We start from the raw sequence: 22,753 nt of genomic DNA on the forward strand, positions 1-22,753 counted from the left end.
TATTGTGTCCTCAAATTCACAAGACTTTGAGTGACTCAAATTACCTTAATTGACAGGCACAAACAAGAAAGTCTAATTTTGTTGCAAACTTGTCTGAAGATTGTTTTAAATAACTTTATTTAGTATAGTATTGCACTGTGCATATAATATTGTTTAGAATAGGGCTGTCCTCGACCAAAGAAATTCTTAAACGACTAAAACTCGTACGATTTTGACGACTCATCAATTAGTTAATTTAATCGACAGATAAAAAAACAAAAACATATTTTCATGAAAAATACAAATCTAAATATAAAGAAAGCTTGATGATTTAAGTTTCAAATATCCGTATTGGTATTGAACAAAAAAATCCACTATTGGTCAGGAATTTTAGTAAGAACAGTCAAACTCATCTACATGCACCATTTCTGTCAACGTATCCTCATACAACAGTTCGTATGATATCTTACAAAAAGTTATTCCTAATTTTTTGTGTGTTTTCCAAAAATGTCCAGCAACATGCGTTTATTTCTGCTCGTTACATGTCTTTTCAAAATAAACTAAAAACTAAAACTAACTAAAAATAAACGTCTTCACAGGAAACAATTTCATTATGTTTAGGCAGCAAAACTACTTAGGTTTAAGAAAAGATCATGGTTTGGGTTAAAATAACTCGAAAGTGGTGTAACTTAAGTACGGAGGTTATGTGACAACTAAATCTACGTTGACTTCTGGTTTCACACGGGGTACGAGCACCGGTCTCATGGGCAAAACCCACCCACCCTGACCTCTTCCCTACGCGATGCTTGTCACTCTTTATACTTTCTGGTTCACAATTACTTGGATTCCATACAAATTGATATCATAGGATATACTGAATATGAATTACAGTGCATTACTTTTCAGAGGTATAGCTACGAACTGTGTATGAGAACAGCCTGATCCTGTAGCAGGGCTCCAATCAGGAGGTACCACAATTCACCATCATGTTTAAGGTGTATGAATGTGAGCTAGTTGTGGAGAGACCACTGTGATGATGACATGGGTAGTGTGTGTGTGTGTGTGTGTGTGTGTGTGTAGTGGGTGGGTTAGTGGGGGGGGGGTTGTAGTATAGAGATTGAATTTCAGGAGAAGAACACCCACAGCGCAGCTAGGAGCCCACACCACCACAGCACAGTATTGTTTCTGTGCAGTTCAGCTTAATTGGCACCGGGGGGATCCGTGGAAGGAGGGGGATAGAGGAGCAGAAGGAAACACAGAACATTACAATCAAAGCATGTGCATGGAGCTGATGATAAACCCGTTATCTGCCCTGTCTCCTGGGGGCCTGGGTTCCTCTCTCTGTATAAAGGCAGCTCCATCCTGTTGATGCTGCCAGTAAACACCTTAGCCCTCCCCTGGTTCTGTTCTACCCGTGTGGCTGGGAGCCCGTTCCGGCAGCCAACATCACAGAATAGGACTCTTGGGGCCTGCGGGGGATCGAGCCACGTCTAATTGTCATAATGATCACTTTATCCACAACCAGTTTGGATTGAATGATGATAAGAGAGCACAGCGGTGCAGCGAGAGCATCCCGCAGGGGGCAGTTGCATATTCAATTGCTGTGCTCCGTTTGACTCCTTGTAAGCAAAGGGTCTTGTCAGTGGAGGAGCAGGAGGCATGCGTGATAGATAAACTTCCTGTCTGAGAGTGTGCCCTACAAATATCTCCAGCTAACCCATCTCGTGCGATCACAACAATTTCCGAACAATTCTCAAATTCAAAATCTGAGATGCATTAAGGATTACGGATAAAAAAAATAAATATCAGAACTTTATTACCCTGAAGATTACAGTGTCTTTGAAACTGAGATATCCATAGAGAATTCCTAGAGCTACAGTATATGTCGTATTGCAAACAAGTAAGTCTTGCAATATTTCCAGTGTCACGAAGAAGATATTTCAAGAACTACACTATAGCACCACACTAGAACACACAGTTAGTTGAAAATAATCTACTCTATGACCCAGCTGAGCTCAAAAGATATAAATGAGGAAAGACTCCCATGAACATATATTTAATTGACCTGTCAGGTGCTCTGTCGGGTGACCTGGCCTAGCATGTATTTGAAGATGTGTCTCTGTATTATATTCTTTGTCTGAAAAAAAAAGCTTGATACTCGAAAAGTCACTTGGTGGTAGGGCTGCACGATTTTGAAAAGATATCTAATTGCGATTATTTTGACTGATATTGCAATTGCGATATGATTTACGATATTAGAGGGAATGATAATTTTTTTAGGGCTGTCAATCGATTAAAATTTTTAAGCATGATTAGTCGCGTGATTGTCCATAGTTAATCGTGATTAATCACAAATGCTTGCTTTTTGCAAATGGATGTATACATTTATTATTGGAAATCAATTAACAACACAAAACAATGACAAATATTGTCCAGAAGCCCTCACAGGTACTGCATCTAGCATAAAGGAATATGCTCAAATCATAACATGGCAAACTCAAGCCCAATAGACAACAACAACTGTCAAAGCCCTATAATTGTTACATCATTATTTGTCATTTTCATTGAAAAACATAATAAAGTGATTATGGGGGGATTTTTTTTGCAGGGATCTTTATCAGACAAAGATGTTTTCTTAAGTCTGTAGAATATGATGTGTAGGCCAGGACATCTCTGCAGCACGACAACATTTAATTTGAAATGGTATTTTGACACATTTCGCCTTTAACAAATATTGCGATTTTAACAAATACTGCAATTTGAAAATGCAGAAGGCCATATTGCGATTTATATAAAATGATTGATTTTGATTAATTGTGCAGCCCTACTTGGTGGTAATTAAATATATGTTCATGGGAGCATTATCTAGTGTGCAGACTCTCTTTTTTCCATCTTTCATATGTTCTTCTGTCCAGCATCTAGAATTTATCGTCTGGATGTGCTTTTGTAAACATTTTTTGCATAAATGAGAAAAGATACTTCATGTAATTGTATTTCCTTTTTACAGTCTTGCCTGTGTTTGTTTTTCTCAGAGAGGGCGCAAAGCCAAACAGAAGTAGAACATATGTTTACTTGCCCCTTGACACCCCTATCATCTCCCCTCTTCTGGCAGGCAGACTTTCATGATGGTGGCGGGTCAAGCAGACAATGTAAATGCTACATAGGTGCTAATTCCTGACAGAAATACAGACATATCAGTCTTTTCAGCTCTATATCACTAACCTTTCATTATTTTACACTAAGAGAGCCGGAGAAAGCAAAATTATATCATAGACATTCGATAAAGTGTCTTTGTTGAACTGAATGAAGAGTGTAGTAGACAAGGTTACAATTCAAACCAGTCATCATATGGGATATTGAGTTAGGCGCTATATAAAGTATTGGGTAACCATGTGGGATATTAAAACCCTTATAGGAACAATATGGGAGAGATTAAGAAAGCCATTAAACCATCTTGTGAGAATTAGCAGAAAATTAGCAGTGAGCACAATGTGTGCTGTATGTACAGTTAATTTGCAGATAATAGCGTGATGATTAGCCACGATCACATTTGATGAATGACTGCTTGTTTGGTGTAATTATATAATTGAATACTAATAGTGAGCAGGCACCACTTTAAAGGGATTTGTCTTGGCTGGAGATGTTCCTCACACGTTTACATAGGTGCAAACACTTGTGTTGTAAAGAATTGTGTTAAGGCTCTAGCATATTACTCCTTTACTCTAGCAATGTAGTATACGATATTGCATACTCCATCAGCCAAGTTTTTTGCTGTTTACATCTGTGCTCAAACTACATCCATATCATCATATTACCTCTAGAATTCCTCCAACCCTGTCAACACTATGACGGCAGGCTCATTCCTACCTTCAGGCCGTTCTGCACCAGCTTGTGGATGTCCAGGAAGGGCTCCTTGATTAGATCGAGGTCATGGTTGAGTATCCTGACAATTCCCTCCCTCTCCAGGACAAAGAGCCGCTGGGATCCATCCCCACAGTGCACCACGGCCACCGGCTGCCTCAGACCACTCAACACCTCCTGGGCACAGTAGCAGTTGTGTTTGTGTTTCCTGGGTAACAAGGGAGACAAAAGGTCAGAGACCGATGGTGGCGGTGAATAATCCAGTTATAAGGTTGAAGGGGCATGACAGAATTTGAAGTAGTAGTATTGGAAAATAATCAGCAATAAGACATAACAGTTTAACCTAAAATATTTTTTATGACATTCACAATGACTTTCTGAATTAAATACCTCACTTTGCTGTCAAGGACTGCAAGTACTTGAGCTTCGTCTTAACTGACAAAACTAGCAGGTATGCTCTTTCATTTTTATTCCTTGGTTTGGAAGTGGGATGTTGCATTTTGCTGAGGCTCAGTGAGGTTTGCTGGTTTACTAATTTCATGACTTGCCTTTTGCCAAGGTGGGAACATTCTTAACCAGTAGACACATTTAAATGCGTGGCAAAAGTCTGGTTTATCATCGTGTCTATTATAATACAACTAAAATTTCTTTCTCCTCCATACGTCACTGAACACTTTTCCCACCAATCCTCTCCCTCCATCTTTCCATCTTAATTAAAAAACTGCAGCTTACCAGGGCTTCAGCTGCATGCTTCATCTCTGTCTTTTACAAGGATCTAGCAAAAATAGCGCAGGAGGTTCTAACTAATCCTTCCATGTCCATCCTCCACTGTGCAGGTACCTGACCAAACTGTAGAGACGGGGCCAAGAACCATTGTGGCTTTCCCACCTGTGAACATGGCCACTTTGGTGGAGTCAGCACAAATTTAAAGGGGTATAAGAAAAGGTGCTGTGATGGCCACAACTGATACCAGCCAATAAACCAACTAACACACCAGCTGGTAATGCATAATGGTGGATTTGTTCCTGTCCTATCCTGTTTTAAATGTGCTTGGGTGGTAACCAGATATGAAAAAACCGAAAAGTGCACCACCACTTCCTCTGTGGATTGCACAAGGACCACATGAGCACTTTGTGTCTTAATTCCCAAAAACAAAGGCCATAATGTCAGCCCCTAACTGTGACTTCATTTTGGCACTTTCTCCCAGCCTCTACTGTAAGAAAGTCCTACTCATTCACCTGAGTAGACCTCTCAGAGGATAAGGCGCAGAAGTGACAAATGAGCCCCTGACTCTCTCTCACTTTTGGAAGTTATTTGACTGAACATTTGTTGCTGCTATTCAGGTGCACATGCTGCTTGGCCCTCTGGCCTCGGGGAGAACAGAGATGAAAGGCATCCCTCCATGGACAAAAGGGCAAAGCCCTCTGTGATGTACAGACCTTTGCAGCGAGGGAGGCAACTAGAATGACGCAGGATAAGCATTTTCATTATGTGAGCAAAGCTGAGCAAATGCAGTCTGGACAAACTTTAGGATTAGAGAGGAGATGGCATAGCATTTCTGTCTGAGAGTATGGACCATGTCAAAATGGACCAGTGAACCCAGAACATGTGACCAAGGCAACACCTGTTTCTATAAAAACATAAAAATCACAACTGAAAGTCATGAATCTGAACTCATAAGTGCTAATGGAGTCTGAAAGTTCACTTGGCTGAAACACATTTAAAAACTAACCAAAGCTCATTCAAAATAATATGTACATCTTCCATAGTGTGTAACTCAATGCTCAAATGTAATAAAACATGGTAAAAGCCAGGCTACAAACCTGCTGATATCTTCTATTTTCTCATCTCCCAAGTAGTTGGAATCTTGCCCTTGTGGTTGCTTTCGTTGAAAATCTGGAAAGCACAGACTGGCATCTCTCCTCCCATAGTATTGGCAGAACTCATCCACATCGGCCTGGAACAGTTCTAGCAAACACAACAGATACAAAGACAGAGGCTCTTACATTTACTGTAGATACTGCATGGTTAAATGACTGCATACACTGGGCTATGTAGACACCTAAATCGAGAAATATATTCTTCTAACATTGTTTTTATGGTACTTTAGCTCTGTGTGTGCACATTTCTGTGGTTGCACGTGGCTGTACTGTAACTGTGTGCATGCCTGAGTATGTGCAAGTGAGGACAAAAGTGTAAGAAAGAGACAGAGGAAGAGAGAAAGGATGTGATGTGCTTGTGTGTTGGGGAGGGTTGGAGTTATGCTTGATGAGCCAAACCAAATCCTGGCTAGACTGGGCTGAAATGAACAAGTGAAAAGAAACTGGGCCAAACCAAATGGATCACAGATTAGACAAGGCCTTTCTGTGAACTATGCCTCTCAAGAGAGCAAAAAGATTGCATTCTCATTTTAAGTCTACTCTGTTATTTTTGATTCATGTAATGATGCTTTTGCACTAGTCCTAATGGATTCCTATGAAAGAACCCTGAGACTGGCTTTCTTCAAAGTCTATCCACTAACACAGTAATGCTTTGCTTGTATATTTTACTTTCATTATACATTCTTAAACCAGAAAACATATTTAAATGCACAGCAAAATCCAGTTCATCATCGTGTCTGATTCCTACCAGCATCTCTTCAGTGTAACAGCTTGTGTGTAGTATAAGTTAAGTATAAGTATACCACTCTCTACAGCCATCTGAAGGCAGCAGGTATACTGTGATTTCCATCTGCAGTCTCTAATCTGAGAGGCAAAGCCCTGACCTTTCAAGGAGTAAAGTCATATTGCCGTCATCCAGCTGGTCTAGAGACTTTGCTCACACAGACAAACCCAATCAAACTGTCAACAAAAACAAAACTGCATTGCATATCAGGACAATAGAACCAAATTGAAAACACTGACGCAGAAAGACCGAGACTCTTATATTTACTTGAAGAGATCACAGGATTTGAAATTTGTTGTCATACTATGTCATAACAGTTCACTTTATAAGGACATTTGTAGGACATTTAAATTGGCAAAATCTCACTGCACACCCAAGTTGAGGGGCTCACCGTGTCAAAGCTCTTACTATCGCCTGTCAAAATCTGCATGTCAAAAGGTCACTTCAGAGTAGTTATTATGGTGATGGTGGATGATGGTTTTCCCTGTGCAAAACTGTGTTTCCACTCAATTAATTTTAAGAAAGAACATTTTTTTTTCTTAGGCATCCCTACATGTAAATGTTCCTCAATGAATAAGTCCCGACCACTTGTTCTTTCCTTCAAAACAGGTCTGTATGTTTTGCATTACTGAGCAACACATGGGCACAGCATGCAAAATGAAATAATCAACTCGTTAAATATGGCATGTAATTCCGAATAAACAAAAAATGTTTTCAGGGTGAGGGATATTCTTTGCTTGCATTGCCAAACGAAGACATGATGTTCCCAAATGCTTCCTGAGATGTGTCCCAGCAACTTTCATTAAAGCGTTTTGTTGGGGTGAGTTATCCCCTATCCGAATTGAGGGGTGGTCTAAGGATAGAAGGTGTCATATGCTGTACAGATTGTGAAGCCCTTTGATATAAATAAAATTCACTTGACTTACTGATTGTGTTCTACTAATTTAGCATGTGAATTCAATGTAAAACTGCCATCACATCATTCCTTATTTCCCCTTGGCCTGCTGGTTTACCTAAAATGTTTCAGTGCCAGAGCAAAGAGTGATCTGCCTAAACATGGCAGTCACACGCAGCTACACCTCCAGCCTGTGCAGTCACAACACTATTCCTGGCAAAAAGCAAAGTGTGCAGTGGGTCTCAGAGGCCCTTTGTGACCTAAAAACAATCTTGCCAATATTGTTTCCTTTAGTCAATCCCTCAGAGGACAGAGGAGAGCAAATACACCAGTGATAAAAACACAAACAGGACTCTCCCTGTCCCTCCTTTCATCTCCCTCTCCTGCCACACACCGACCACAAGCGCTGACCGCACCAAATACTGGAGGTGATAGGATATCCCTTCAAACATCTAAACACAACATGAAGATCAAACACACACAGAAACACACATAGCCCTGGCTATACCACCCACTCACTTGCGTCTGCAGTTATCTTAACCATGCTGGTTGGGGACCTCGGGTGCAGGGTGGGGTGGAGGGGATGAGTGAAGAGGGGAGGAAGATATGTGAGAAGAAGAGTACGGGGAAGGTGGGAGGCCTCCAGGCAGAAGTGAAAGTCAAGGCAGTAAATGTCTTTATGGAGAAATGGGGGCTAAGTACATGGCCTAATCAAGGGCTCGTAGGAAGTTTCATTGGAGCAGAACGACAGTTATGGATGCAGTAAAGGCTACTGTTTCATTTTAATACCTTTGACCAGCGATTTTGAATTAGCAGAAGTTAAAGACATAATATTATCTGTTCATGTCTGTGTTTATGTTCACTGATACTGCCTCACATGATAAGATTCAGGGCCACAAATAAAAAAAATATCTGTATTAAATATTCACAAATACCAACACAGTTGTTACCGTTTATGCAAATAAACCATTAAACTCTATGGAAGACATTTCTCTGTGCAATAGGATTCAATCTAATTAATGTATTTGTGTTCAGCAAAGTGTGCATTTTTAAAGTTTATTGTATTTATGTATGTTCCACCTTTATTGTACTGTGTACCCAGAAGTATGAACCACGTAAAAGAGATGAGGAAGAGCACGCAAAAGAAAAAAAGACAGGAGAGAAAGAGAGAGAGCAAAGAAGGGGATAAAGAGAGAGAGAGAGAGAAAGAGACAGAACTCTGTCCATATTCCCGGCTCCCCAGCGCTAAAGTTATACTTCCATCTGGTTATCTTCCAAGGCAACCTGGGTGGCCCACCCAAAGTACTTGACATCTTGATGCACTTCAGCAGTTTTACATACACACAACCTTTGTAGAAAAATAAATGTGTCATTCGTCACCACATATGCTGATCTGTGGAGGGTTGGGGGGGGGGGGGTTGAGCTGGGAGGAGCACGACGGTGAACACAGGGAGGGGGGACTCCTCTCTGGATTCCTCTCTTAAGCTTTTTTGGTTTGACTCTCTGAGCCCATATGTCTGTCAGCTCATGAGCGAGTAATGTAACTCCAGACAAGTCTTCTTCTTCTTCTTCCCTCTGTCTATGCTCTGTGGAGTCCCTCTCGCTAACCTCAAGTGCAGTTCAAGTGCTGTACAAGATATGCGAGCAGGCCATTAGATGCAGACTCGGATGGACCCGGACGGAATGTACGTGTTTGATATTTGACTTGCAGCACACCATGTGGGTGGGTTGCAGACAAGTGTGTTTGAAACTGTTCTCTGTTTGCAAATCTCAGAGCAGATCTAATCAGTTTGTGACGACAGAGATTGGAAGAAGACTTGGCTGGAGTTAGAAAAGACAGTCAGAAAGTGTTTGATCATGTTTGGTATGCACTATGAAGGCACAGGTACCTGTGATCTTGCATCCCTTCAAAGGAAATTCTGAAGACTAAATGCTTTCAAAGGGCAGAGAGGGGTTCCTATCATTTAGCAGGACCATATCCACAAGGAAAACTGTTGCATCAATGAGTTTTTTTCCCTGTTCTGTGGATTCTGCCATCTCATAGTAGAGCTAATAGTCAGAGGGGCCAGTAAAGCAACACTTCAACTATGTTTAGCTTCATATGAACTTGCTACTCAAATGAAAACATACTGGTGGCAGAGCATGAGGCGTTGGTTTTTAAGTGACAGTTTATGTCTGAGGAAGGCAAGGTGCCGGGCAGTCATGTCTAGACCACAGCTAGGGTGCTTATGCATCCCGAATACAGAGTCAACCCCAGGAGTTGAGTCCGGTGAGCAGTATCCAGGAACTGGTCATAAAATAGTTCATTTTTGCTCCAGTCCAGTTTTCTGGTACACTGGTCAGGCTGGGCCGGCTTTTGTTAGTGCATGTTTTCACACCCACCTTTGCAAAATCTAATATTTTCCATTCACATGTCAGGAAATGCCTCAAATCTGTGTATTGTTACAACACTCAAGGTCTTCAAAAAAAAAGTCAAATGTTTGCAAATTCATGCTGATTAAAATAAACTTGCATGATCCGAACAAACCTAACAGAGACAAAAGAACAAAACCTTCTGCACCTGGTGCCATAAATACAGCGAGACTGAATACTGCGTCCTAAAAAAAAGTTAAAATATTGCTCCGCCGTTTGCTAGACCAAATGTGCTACATCAGACTGCAGACTAATCAGCAAACTGGTGTTGTGTCTATATAGGCAGTGTGTGGCAAGTCATTTTACTGATGCATTAAAGTGCAACAGTAAAGCGAGGAGCGCGGCAGCAAGCAAGCAAACGGATGAGACAAGCTCAGCAACAAATGGAGGTGAGGTCAGATGAGGAAAGAGCTGGATAAATAAATATTCACAGACCAGACTACTGACGCACCACTTCTTGCATAAGTCCAAAAATCTGCCAGTTCTACATGTGCAGGGCTGAGTCTCAATGAGAAATGGGGCCTGCTGTGAAATTTAATTCATCACAATCAGAGGTGTCAGTTTCATTTCAAATGTATGAGAGGCTGAAATGAGCAAGTATAACGTATGTCTGGTTTCACTTCTTACACTATTCAATGTGGATATGTTTGCTTGCGTATCACCGGGTAACCACACAGGGGCTATAATTCAAGTCACATCCATGGTCATTACTATCTGTATAATTACCTGGTATGTGCCCCCTGCAGGTGTAGTAGAACTCGCGGCAGAAGTCCTGGCAGAGCCGCGGCAGGTCTGGCTCCCTGTGTGGCATCTTATCCATGTCCAAGGAGTGGAACAACACCTGGGCATTGGGGGAGCAGCGAGCACACTTGATCTCCTCCAGGAGACGTCCACATTCGGTGTTGTTGGTGGAGAAAATCTGGAGACCACACGCAACAAGGACCAATGCCTGATTAAAACGGTGGGCTGTTAACTTTTACTTCTTTTGTTTGGATTTGTAGGGCGCGTTCTCAAATCTTCATTAACATAAATTCCTGACGACTTAAGACACTGTTTGAGGCTTTCAAGGACTATAACTATACAAATTACATTTTAAAAGGCAAATATTAGCGATTAAAAGATTACACCTAACCTTTTCAATGTGTATATAAGCCCATATAATGTGTAAAATTTATGGTTTTGATTAAATATTTAGATCTTACCTACAATAAAACACAGAGATGCCTAAGCACTTTCCAGCCCTCACCAGACTTTCCCATTTAACAACCCTAAATTAGCCAATCTCACCCCAGTTACCGCACAGAAATTATCTCTACTTAACATAAATACTCTAAAGTTACAACAACACATTCAGATGTATGTTAACATCGTTCTCCCATATGACACATGCAAAGTGAGATACTCTCTTACTGGCAACAAGGTGAAAAGCAACACTAGATGTAATAAACCCATTACTCCACATGCCACATCACATGTTAAACATCAATGTCAAACATCAATGTCATCATGTAGTCTGTTTATATTCGACATGATCTTCAGATTTGTCATGTGGTTAGTTATTGTTGGGGTTGGTATTGTTTGCACGGCAACTTTAGTTTTTTTCCTGGCATCATCTGTTGAATGAAGAATGAGTTGGGAGACAGACAGTCACTTGCATAGTGTGAAAGTCTGCAGCACTACGATCTGCATGAATGTTCACACCATTCACACTGAAAAGACACTCCAAATTTCCACTGGTAGTGGTGGTATAGCATCTTTCCTCATTTTCCCACTGAAACATTTCTGTAGAGCTTTTACAATCTCGTGTACACAAACTGAATCATAACAAAGCCCTGAAGTATTTTAGTTTTCACATTTCCATCCTATCCTAACAACATTTTCTGTAATATCCAATTCTATATCCTTTATACCAATTTGTTAAACATTGAGGTTGGAACACCCTGTCTGTTTGGGGAAATAAACAAAGAAATCATCTCATTCACTGCCTACTTACCCAAGTTCATAAACAGTTAAAGTCAAATTACAATTCCCATGTCTGACAGATCCCGGAGCATGAAATGAATGAAGCCAAATAAGAGCCTCAAAGCATGACTTGGGGTCATTACGCAAAAGTACACAAAGAGTTAATCCAAAAGAAATTAGCAGGATTATTTACATAACAAATTAGCTGTAATAAAACACAATGTAATCTGTTTTAGGTCAAGAGCAGCACTGCATGGGCAGCAAGGCAGGCAGGCTGGTAGTGCTTTGCTCTGTGTGAGGTCCATGTGTAAACACCAATTTAGAGATAGACAGGCACATCATTCCCACTCTGGTATCAACAAATTAGCAGTCTGTCGAAGTCAATTAGAGCAGCGGACCCAAGGCCAACATATGGACGCCTTGTACTTCACTCTGACTGCAGAACAAACTGCAACTGGGGAAAAGATTTTCTGTTTAGAAGTTATTTAGAGCCGTGTTTACGCAACAGGTGGCAGAACATCTGGCAAAACCTTGAATGTCTACCTGAAAAATAACATATACAGAAAATCTCTCATTACAAAAGGCAGTATAATGGACAAATTGAGGAGGGTAAAGAAATTTTAGCCTATTTGAGGTTCCATAGTTAAACTCTAAATCCCACTTTTGTTCTATATTGTATGTAATTGTTGATGTTTTCCTCAAAAAGGGAGCTCCAGGCTGGCTATGACCCTGTATGTGTGGTGCGTTCCTCTGTCTCAGTGCCCTCACAACTCATGCCATGCAGTGTTGTAGGCATGCCTGCCCTCCTGCTCTAAATTGCCCATTGATTCTGTGTGCCATGGGCTGGCACAAGGTCCACGGAGAGTAGCATTTGTGTGCTCTCAGCCATGCCCTGTGTCCATATGTTGCTGGGATGGGCTCCAATGTTGCCATCATCCAAACCAGAACAAGTGGACCTTTGTTTGTTGTCTTTTGCTGAATCTCAGTGAGTGCGTTCCTCAAAAGCAGGGAGAAAATGTGCAATGAGGCTCAGCTGTTGCACTTTTGCTGAGGACACGCTAAAGCGGGTCAAGAACAGAGCCATAATCAAACAAACATGGAGCAATAATAGCGTAGGAAAATAAAATTGACATTACGCTATTTCAGATGTTTACATTTTTTAAAGGTGGCATCACACCAAGCTGCAATTCATAACTTCATGTGGGAGAACAGCTGTTACCGGATTACTTCTTTCTAGGAAAGCATCTGCATAATAGGGGTAAGAAAAAAATCGATTCACCTATATATCGCAATTTTTTTTTTTTACGATTTTGAAATTGATTTTTTAATGCCAGAATCAATATATTTGCTTCATTCCATTCACCGTTTTGATTGTTGTAGTCTGAGTAGCGTGACGTCATATCCGTTCCGTATCCTTCAACCAAAACAAACCAGCCGGCTCCCGCGAGCCAAGACGAAAAAGTAGAAAACGGCAGAGGGTCCTCGAGGACACGACCTGCACCCTCAAATTTCAAATCCAACGTGATAAACACTACACATCAGTAAAATATGAAAACACATTGCCAGGAAAAGAAAAACTAGACATTATGGCAAAAGCTGCATGCTAACTCTATCATGGACAGTAAAACGCTATCACACTGTGGTAACGTGCGGTCAAGCCAGCTGTCACTCGTGTCTCTGTGGTCAAATTGAATGACGCTACAACCGTAACGCACCTATATACTGACATTTATGTTGAATACATTCAAACGGCCACGATGGAGCAGACCATGGATGTATAAAGAGAACGGAGCTAATGGGAGAGCTAGCGATGGACTTGGCGAAGTTAGCGGAAGTATACATGTGTGACTACGTCACGTAAGGTGTTAAAAAAGGGAACTGTATATACAAAATACATAAATGGAAATAAGATTGATTAGATTATATTAACCAGAAGTATAACACATTACATGTCCCTAATACATTTAAATAGAAAATACTACTAATTTGTGAGGGAAATGTCTTTATTCTTTGATTTTTGGGTTGCTGGAAAAAATTTAATGAATAATACCTAACAATGACTTATATATTTGACTTCAGTACATCTCTGACTACATACAGTACATGCTAAAAATCAAACATTATTACTGTATTAAGTAAAAGTAAAAGTCCCTAGAAGTGTCTGATTCAACTTTTTCTCATGGTCTAGTGTTAAAAAAGTTAACGCAATAAATTGCAATATGAATTGCAATACTTATAGAATCACAATACTTAAAAATCGCAATACATATCAAATCAGCACCCGAGTATCGTGGTAGTATCGAATCAGGAGATGGGTGAATCGTCCCAACCCTATACTGCATAATGTTTTTTGCCAATGAAATTGACGGAAAACAAACATTAATATACAGTGGCCACACTCTCACAAGTCTTTCAATTGCAATAAATCAAATGAAGCCCTGCAAACCTCATATGGTCAGAGAGACTGAGAGAGAGAGAGAGGGGGAGAGCAGAGCACTGATGTAGGCAATGCAAAGCTTTAACAAAAACACTTGTCCTCAAGGGAATAGGTGTAAGTTGGTTGGCAGGGGGATATAGTTATAGTGAAGGACACACACACACCCTCTCAAAGGCATTAACACTTGGACAGGGCTGATGACTGGTGTGGGGGGGAGAGTGATGTTCTCCAGCTTCTCTCCCATTAGTGAAACCAACAAACACAATGGTGTTGTTGTTATTCTTTTAGCCATAATCAGAAAAGGGGCTCCGTGTGTGGCCGGTGTAGTGGAGGAGGAGGAGGGGGAGAAGTCGAGTCCCTCCATCTACCCTCCTCTTCTTCTCTTATTTGCATGACTTGAGCACATTAAATGATGCAATATGGCTTTTTGTCGCAACACAAAGTAAAAGATACCACCCAGCCACTGAGTGATGGTGATGAGAGGAGTGGTTTACATGAGAATGAGGATCCAAAGGAATCAGATACAAAGTCTGGCGCATATACAGTCAAGGAAACTGTTTAAAAACTCCACATTTTAACACTTAATTTTATCACTTTTAGTCGTCGACGACGTCATAAAAACGGTCATGACGTGTTCCGTAAACTGCGTAACTTTTAACGGTTGACGTTATCTAGCTAGGCTAACAAACTACGTTAGTTAGCGCTGGAAACACGCTGAGAACTTCACGGCTGTCAAACAAAACAGTTCGCTATCAGCTCCCCAAGCTGCAAGTAATAAAAGTAGTTGATTAAAATAAAAAAAAGTTCAACTGGGCTCCTACCTTTCCGGTAAACGGTTCAACAGTTTTCTCCTTTCTGACAGTTGTAAACTGACTGTGGCGAGAAGTAACGTAAAATCGTAAGGGAGTGATTACCATGGTAACGCCGAAGCGCATTGGAGCAGCTGCAACCAGATTGTGTACAACACCACCAGGTAAACAATACAGATATACCATGGAAAACATGGGAATTCATTCAATTTCAGAGCAAAAAAGAAACAGATAAAGCCTTACAGAAAAGAGACCTGCAAAATAACTTGCTATGAGAAGGTTTTATAAGGATATTATTAGATATAGGCTGTTAAAAACATGATAACAGCAGAGGTATGGTGAGGTTCACCTGCCATTATTATGTTAAATAAGACTTTTTCACTGAGATATACTGAGAGGCAGCGTATCCTTGGGCAATTTCCTCCTAATTCAGATGCCAGACAATACACAAGGGCTAGTAAATGCAATATAAGATATCACGGAAACATGGAAATGTATTCATTTTCAGAGCAAGTAAAGCAAAAAAAAAGAAGCCTTACAGAAAAGAGAGACAAATAAGTTGCTATGAGAAGGTTTTATAAGGATTATAGCGATTAAAAACATGATAACAGCAGAGGTATGGCGAGGTCACCTGCCATTATTATGTTAAATAAGACTTTTTCACTGCGGTATACTGAGAGGCAGCATAGCTTTGGGCAATTTCCTCCCTAATTTAGATGCCAGACAATACACAAGGGTTGTAAATGCATCTCCTGAGGCGTTTAGGCGCGTAAAATCCCTTAATTTTGCAGCGTGGTGGTGCATGGATGGACATTATTATAACCTACCCTGGCATCCCTGCGGTGCAGGATCTGATAGGCGGCTCTCCTGGTGGGACAGCAGGACACACGAGGATACAACCGGTGGCAAACTTCTCCTCCTCCTCCTCCTCCTCCTCCTCCTCCGCTGCTGCTGCTGCTGCTGCCGCTGCTGCTGCCGTCAAGCAACACTTTTCTCTCCCTTTTCTTCAGCCGCTTGGGCAAGCTCCCGTCGTAACATCTTCTCCTCCTGGGGCTGAGCTCTCCTCTCTCGCCCAATTTGGCGTCTCCACATTCCCACACGCTGACCGCGATGGCCAGGACCAGCACGAATTGCAAATGCTTCATAATATGTTTAAAAAATTATAAAAATTAAGAAAAAAAAGAAAGAAAATACAATAACACTTTGAGTGAGGTTATAGCCTGCAATGTATAGCCTATATATATCTATATCTATATATATATAGATATATATGTTTTTATTTTGGGCTATATTTCTCCAAAGCAGCAGAATTACAAGAACATTACAAATTTCTCAGAAGCAGGTGTCCTAAATTTGTCTCACTCACTGCTATAAAGAAAGGTGTTTAAAAATAAATTATTCTGCTCAGCCTATAATAAAAATAAAATAAAAACAATTTATCCTGATGAACACAAAAAAAAGTCAAAAAACCTGCAAAAAGAGCCGTGACGTCCCCTTTTAGATGTAATTCCTTTTTACGCACAGCACGGCTGGTTTGTGCATGGAAGAAAAAAACACACACATAGAAGACATAAAAGTTGTCTCAGTCTCACTAAAGTCCTCAGACCGCTCACATGTTTCCCCGTGCTCTTTCCTCCTTCTTTTTAACCAGCGCGCGAGAAGAGGAGCGAGCGCGGTGACGTAGGACTTCGCGGGGGCGCGCAGTGTGGCCAACAAGTCGCGTCCACGTCGAGTAGAGGTAAACATTCACCTGGCTGGTTAGAGAGAGAGAGGGAGGAGGACGGAGAGCGGAGAGTGGTGGTGGTGGTGGGAGAGACGCACTGCTGGTGCTCCAGAGACCGGAAAAAGTAAAGGCTGTTATTACTCCAAGTCTGCTTCTGCCTGATGTATGTGATCTAAAATATAATGTGCAAAAATATAAAAACTTATTATTTATTTTTTTATTGGTAACTGGTATAGCCTAATAGTTCAGTTGACTAGCAACCTCCAGATATCTCTGCCCAATAGATAGATAGATAGATAGATATAGATAGATCCATAGATAGATGGATGGATAGATTGATAGATAGATAGATAGAAAGATAGATGGATGGATTGATAGATAGATAAATTGATCGATAGATAGATAGATAGATAGATAGATAGATAGAATGATCGATAGATTGATCGATAAATAGATAGATAGATAGATAGATAGATAGATAGATAGATAGATAGATTGATTGATTGATTGATTGATTGATTGATAGGTAAATTCTTCCTATGTTATTTTTGTAGCCTACTTATGTGAAAATTTGAAAGCAGGAATTTTACTTTTACAGTAACCCAAATACATGATTTTCCACTGCTATCCATATGTTGGATTGGACTTCATGGCCAAGAGCCAAATCTTTAAAATATTTGAAAAACAATTAGCTTATTTTCTGTTCTCCAATAACTGAGCTTTTCGAGAGAGGCATGGGGATTTCTGCAAAGACACTGACATTATGAAAATTGAGAATATTATGTTACATCACAAACTGTGTCATGGGTGTTTGACTTTGTGTCTAAATATGGTCTAAAAGGTTTATTCTGGTAGCCGCAGAATGAAGAATTACATGTGTTAGGCAGTGGAAAATCGGCAACAATGTGACCTGATGCGCAGCGATTTTGTTGCTTCATACAGTTGCACACACTTAATTTGGCTCCTGATAATACCGAACCAAATGTGGGACAAATCTCCCCTCTTCAGAAAAGTCACATGATAGCGATCCGAAAGGGAATGTCCGACCATGGCAATTACTGGAGAAACAACAGCCCCTCTTTTTTTTTTGATACACAGAGAATCTGAAATCAGTTACATTAGCGGCACCTGTTCTTACTTGGGGGTCTCCGGCACTCAGCAGAGCCCCTGCTCAGCTTATCTAAAGGAATCTGGGGCGGGAGGAATCCAGGAGGGGTTAGTTTGATTGTGGGCAATTATGGAAATGACTGTGTGTGCTATGAAGCCGTAGCAGCAGACCCTGCCAGATCTGACCCCCCACCCTCTACATTCTTTACGTTACCCAACTGGAGACATTTCAGGACCAAGTATAGCCAAAGTGCTACTGCAGTATTACTGGATGTAAAGGAGGGAAGACCATATGCAGAGAGGGAATCTGCCACCACCTCTCCTACCAACACCAACACTAGTGCTCCATGCAGAGAAAAAGAATATAACTGCGTCGTCGAACAGCGTGAAAACATGTGGGATGCAGCTGTGGAGCAGAGAAGAGTACATCTGCTGGGAGAGATAGACCATTAGAGAGAATCACAGCTCGACAGACCGCAGTACTGAGCTGACAGAGTCCGAGTGAGGCAGAGCAGACGCACACATGCATGCACAAGATTAAATAAGCAAACAGCCTTATAAAGTGTCTTCTCTCGCAATACTTGCTCTCCACATTATTCATTCTCCACTAATTTGGTTTTATTACAATTATTGCATCACATTGCAGGTGTGCCCACTTTGCTTTAATTTGGCTCAATCGGGATCATGCTCGTAACTCAATATTGCTATAAATAAAACATTAAAGGGATAGTTCGGGTGTTTTGAAGTGGAGTTGTATGAGGTACTTATCCATAGTGTTACTTACAGTATGATGGTCGGCACGCCCCCAGCATTGGGAAACAAGAAAGGAGCACCGGCACCGGAGCAAAGCAATACAGTGCTGTGGACAGGGACGGCAGAAAAACTATTTTAACCACCAGAAAGAAAGGCTCACCAAAATTTTTTTATATCTGTTTAAGTGTACGCTATATTTACACTATTTTCCGACGCCAAACTGAACTGAAAGTAAAACGTATCTATACTGTTTTTGTCATCTGAGTCGACAGGCTTTAGAGAGGGCATAGAAAAGTTTCACTTTCAGTTCAGTTCCCTGTCAGAAAGGAGAAGGAAAGGGCTGTCTGATGGCAAGATAAAGCGGTGGAAATATTCTAAAGCGTACACTTAAACTGATATTAATTTTTTTATTAGGTGAGAATTTCTTTTAGGTGGTTGAAATGTATTTTTTTGCCGGCCCCGTTCACAGCACTGTATTGTTTTGCTCCGGTGTCGGTAGTCCTGTCTGTTTCTCCAAGCTAGGGGCACACCGACCGTCATCTACTGTAAGTAATACACGTACTATAGATAAGTACCTCATACAAACCCACTTCAAAACACCCAATCTATCACTTTAACAAGATAAAACCCTGAAAAGATACCACCTGCTTCGTCCTTTTATTTCTGCAGGGTCAGTGGGGGAATTCTCATGCACTCAGAGAGGATATCCCAGAGGAAGATGGTTAGGTTTGCGTGTGACCACATAAGGATCAACAACATGAGTCTGGAGCTCTGCAAGCTCTCATTGCCGCCTCCACTGTTTCCCAGACTGTTGAACTCTGTTCTCTCTGTCCACTCTGTTGTCTGCATTGTTTGCTTCATAACTCAGCATCGTAATCATGTGCATACACAACAGGGCTGATGACAGATCTCTGTTTGTGCTTTTTCAATTTTTTCCATTCTAAGCGGGAGAAACCACTACCTCACACCTCACAGTTCGTAAGTCCACCTAAAGTTGTCTCTGAGTGTTGTTAGAGGGGGCCAACACTTAGCTGTGAGTCCAGGAGAAGTCATCTGTGGAGCTGCAGGAGAAGAAACATTTTTAGCCATAATTGGACTCAGTTCATGTGAACATGAACAGAACAGAACAGAAAGTCTTTTCCAAGTAGCTGTAAAAATTGGATTCAGTCTATTTTAAAGGTGCACTATGTAGGATTTGGAGGCTTCTAGTGGTGTGGTTGCAGATTGCAACCAACTGAGTACCCCTCCTCTCACTACTCTCTTTCCAAGACTGCGGTAATGTGAGCTGCCGAGTGCAAAACCATGGTAATGCTGTTCATGTTGCCCAGAGTCCATCCTTATCATAGTAACACTACTTTAGGAGCAACAGAAATTAGACAGCGGTTGGCGGTACCACGGTTTTACCCTCTGCGGCTCACGTTACTGCAGTTTCACATGCGTACAAATGTGAAAGGCTCTCACTAGTGTTTTGTTTGTCCATTCTGGGCTACTGTAGAAACATGGCAGACTCTGTGAAGAGGACCCACTCCCTGATATGAAGGGCTCATTATAAGCTAACAAAAACACAACGATTCTTAGTTTCAGGTGATTACACACTGATGAAAACATAGTTGTGAATATTATATTCCATTTCTGATAAAAGATGCCCCAAGATGTTACACACTATTCCTTTAAAGTCATGTTGCTATGATTTTTAAATATGTTTGAATCTGAAATTCAACCTCTGTCTGTGACAATTCTGTTTTCAAAGATTAGATTTTTATCGATGCCAATGTTGGCCTGTTTGTCTGTTGGTCCACCACTTTGGTCCAGACTGAAATCTAAATATATCTCAATAATAATTCAATTTGAATTTCAATTGAAATATGTTACATACATTCATGGTCCTCAGAGGATGAATCCTAATGACTTTGTTGCCAAACATTTCCTCTCGCACCACCATGAGGTTCACATTTGTGGCTTTGAGTGAAATCCCTCAACAGCTATTGGATGGATTGCAATGAAATTTGGTACACATGTTATTATTCCTCTCCGAATGAATTGTATTCACTTGAATTAGCAAATGTTAGCATGCTACATGTCCCTAAGATGGTGAACATGGTAAACATTATACCTGCTCAATATCTGCATGTTAGCCTTGTCATCGTGAGCATGTTAGTATGCTGATGTTGGCATTTATATGATATATGATTTACTCGCTTGCAAATATTATATGTCTAGGGCTTTTATTGTGAAGGTAAGAACGGAAAGAGTGGACCTGGAATGAGCTGCCTTTATCAAGGTTGAACGGTGTAATAAAGGGTACATTCCAAATCCCATACTTTTTAAAAAACTTTTAGTACATACTGCAGCTGCCCTTACATTTGTGCTTGCCCTTGCTGGTATATTATCCACTGCACAGAGGATTGTGGGTCAGAATAGCCAGAAAAGCATGCTGGCTTGCATACTGCAAAATGCGATGTAGATAGATCCTGGTATTTTTTGGCATACTACATTTGACATACTATGTATTGATATATACTAAATCTTTTTCTGGCATACAATATAATATGGTAGTATGGGTATTGGAACGCACAGGAAGTTCACCGTCTTGGTTCGGACTACTGAGCCTCTGTGTTGTTGTTTCATAAGTATAGACGTCATAATATACACTCACCGGCCACTTTATTAGGTACAAGATGTACCTAATAAAGTGGCCGGTGCTGGTACCGGGTGGTCTTCTGCTGCTGTAGCCCATCTGCTTCAAGGTTCGACGTGTTGTGCGTTCAGAGATGGTATTCTGCATACCTTAGTTGTAACGAGTGGTTATTTGAGTTACTGTTGCCTTTCTATCATCTCGAACCACTCTGCCCATTCGCCTCTGACCTCTGACATCAACAAGGCATTTCCGTCCGCACAACAGCCGCTCACTGGATATTTTCTCTTTTTCGGACCATTCTCTGTAAACCCTAGAGATGGTTGTGCGTGAAAATCCCAGTAGATCAGCAGTTTTTGAAATACTCAGAACAGCCCGTCTGGCACCAACAACCATGCCACGTTCAAAGTCACTTAAATCCCCTTTCTTCCCCATTCTGATGCTCGGTTTGAACTTCAGCAAGTCGTCTTCACCACGTCTAGATGCCTAAATGCATTGAGATGCTGCCATGTGATTGGCTGATTAGCTATTTCTGTTAACAAGCAATTGAACAGGTGTGCCTAATAAAGTGACCGGTGAGTGTATAATGCCTTTATTTGCGGTGCGAAAGCTCAGAAAAACTGACCTCGTTACGTAAAATAATTTTGGTTTTTCGCCACGTCATATTTGATTTCTGTGTGAAAGTATTCATGACAGTAACAACAGTTAGATGACATATTGATGTGTGAATCAATCAAAAAAATGCACCCCGGCATGTAAAGGCCTTAAAGTGGCAGTAGGCAGTATATTTTTGGCATCACTGGGCAAAAATTCCATAATAACCTTTCAGCATGTTGTAATTCAAGTGTTCTGAGAGAAAACTAGACTTCTGCACCTCCTCATGGCTCTGTTTTCAGGCTTTAGAAAATCCAGCCCGTGACGGGAGACTTTGACCAATCACAGGTCATTTCATTGAGAGAGCGTTCCTATTGGCTGTGCTCCGGTCATGTGACCAGAACTTGGCGTTCCTTCATCAGATTTGACAATGGCGGCCGCATCACAAACGTTCTCATTTTACAGCTAAACAGTACACTACAAGATGATTCTGAAAACATTTGAGACGAGAAATAAGCATTAACGTAACATAATATTGATTCATATTTGATCAGCGCTGCCTAGTTTGACCATTTGGTCAGAGTTCGCGAGTGATTGACAGCAGGCTCTTATAGATGGCAGCTGGACAGCAGATCAGCTGTTACTGCTTGTTTTCCTCCGGTCTGTGAAATCTTGCAGATGCTGTTAGGAGCACCGGAGTACACCGGAGGACACAGAGGCACATGATTTCTTTCAGGTTACCTGTTTCATGTACTACACACGATATAGCGACCGTTTTATAAAAATAACTTTTTTTAATCATATTTGCTCCAATCTCGCCTACTTCAGCTTTAATACAGCCATCACAGAGCCGCAATCGTGGCTGTAGACTCTTGTTTGAGTTTGACACTATAACTTTTGTAAACTTGCATAGAAACATATT

The 22,753-nt window shown here is 41.0% G+C and overlaps 1 protein-coding gene across 2 annotated transcripts in view; it reads right to left on the reverse strand.

Annotated features, from left to right (window-relative positions):
- LOC119485306 (hedgehog interacting protein) overlaps positions 1-16,674 on the reverse strand; it is a 41,349-nt gene extending 24,675 nt beyond the window's left edge. Inside the window, exons 1-4 of one of the 2 annotated variants that reach the window (XM_037764803.1) lie at positions 15,847-16,674; positions 10,538-10,730; positions 5,664-5,808; positions 3,847-4,048 (exon numbers count right to left, since the gene is read on the reverse strand). In XM_037764803.1, coding sequence (XP_037620731.1) covers positions 3,847-4,048; positions 5,664-5,808; positions 10,538-10,730; positions 15,847-16,164 — 858 coding nt within the window. In that variant the 5' untranslated portion in view covers positions 16,165-16,674. Of the gene's footprint in view, positions 1-3,846; positions 4,049-5,663; positions 5,809-10,537; positions 10,731-15,031; positions 15,148-15,846 lie in introns of those variants that run through there. The other variant, XM_037764804.1, reaches the window with a different exon arrangement.
- Between the last annotated feature and the right edge of the window lie 6,079 nt (positions 16,675-22,753).

The sequence above is a fragment of the Sebastes umbrosus genome, chromosome 3, assembly GCF_015220745.1.
Source record: "Sebastes umbrosus isolate fSebUmb1 chromosome 3, fSebUmb1.pri, whole genome shotgun sequence".
In the NCBI taxonomy this organism is placed as follows: domain Eukaryota; kingdom Metazoa; phylum Chordata; class Actinopteri; order Perciformes; family Sebastidae; genus Sebastes; species Sebastes umbrosus.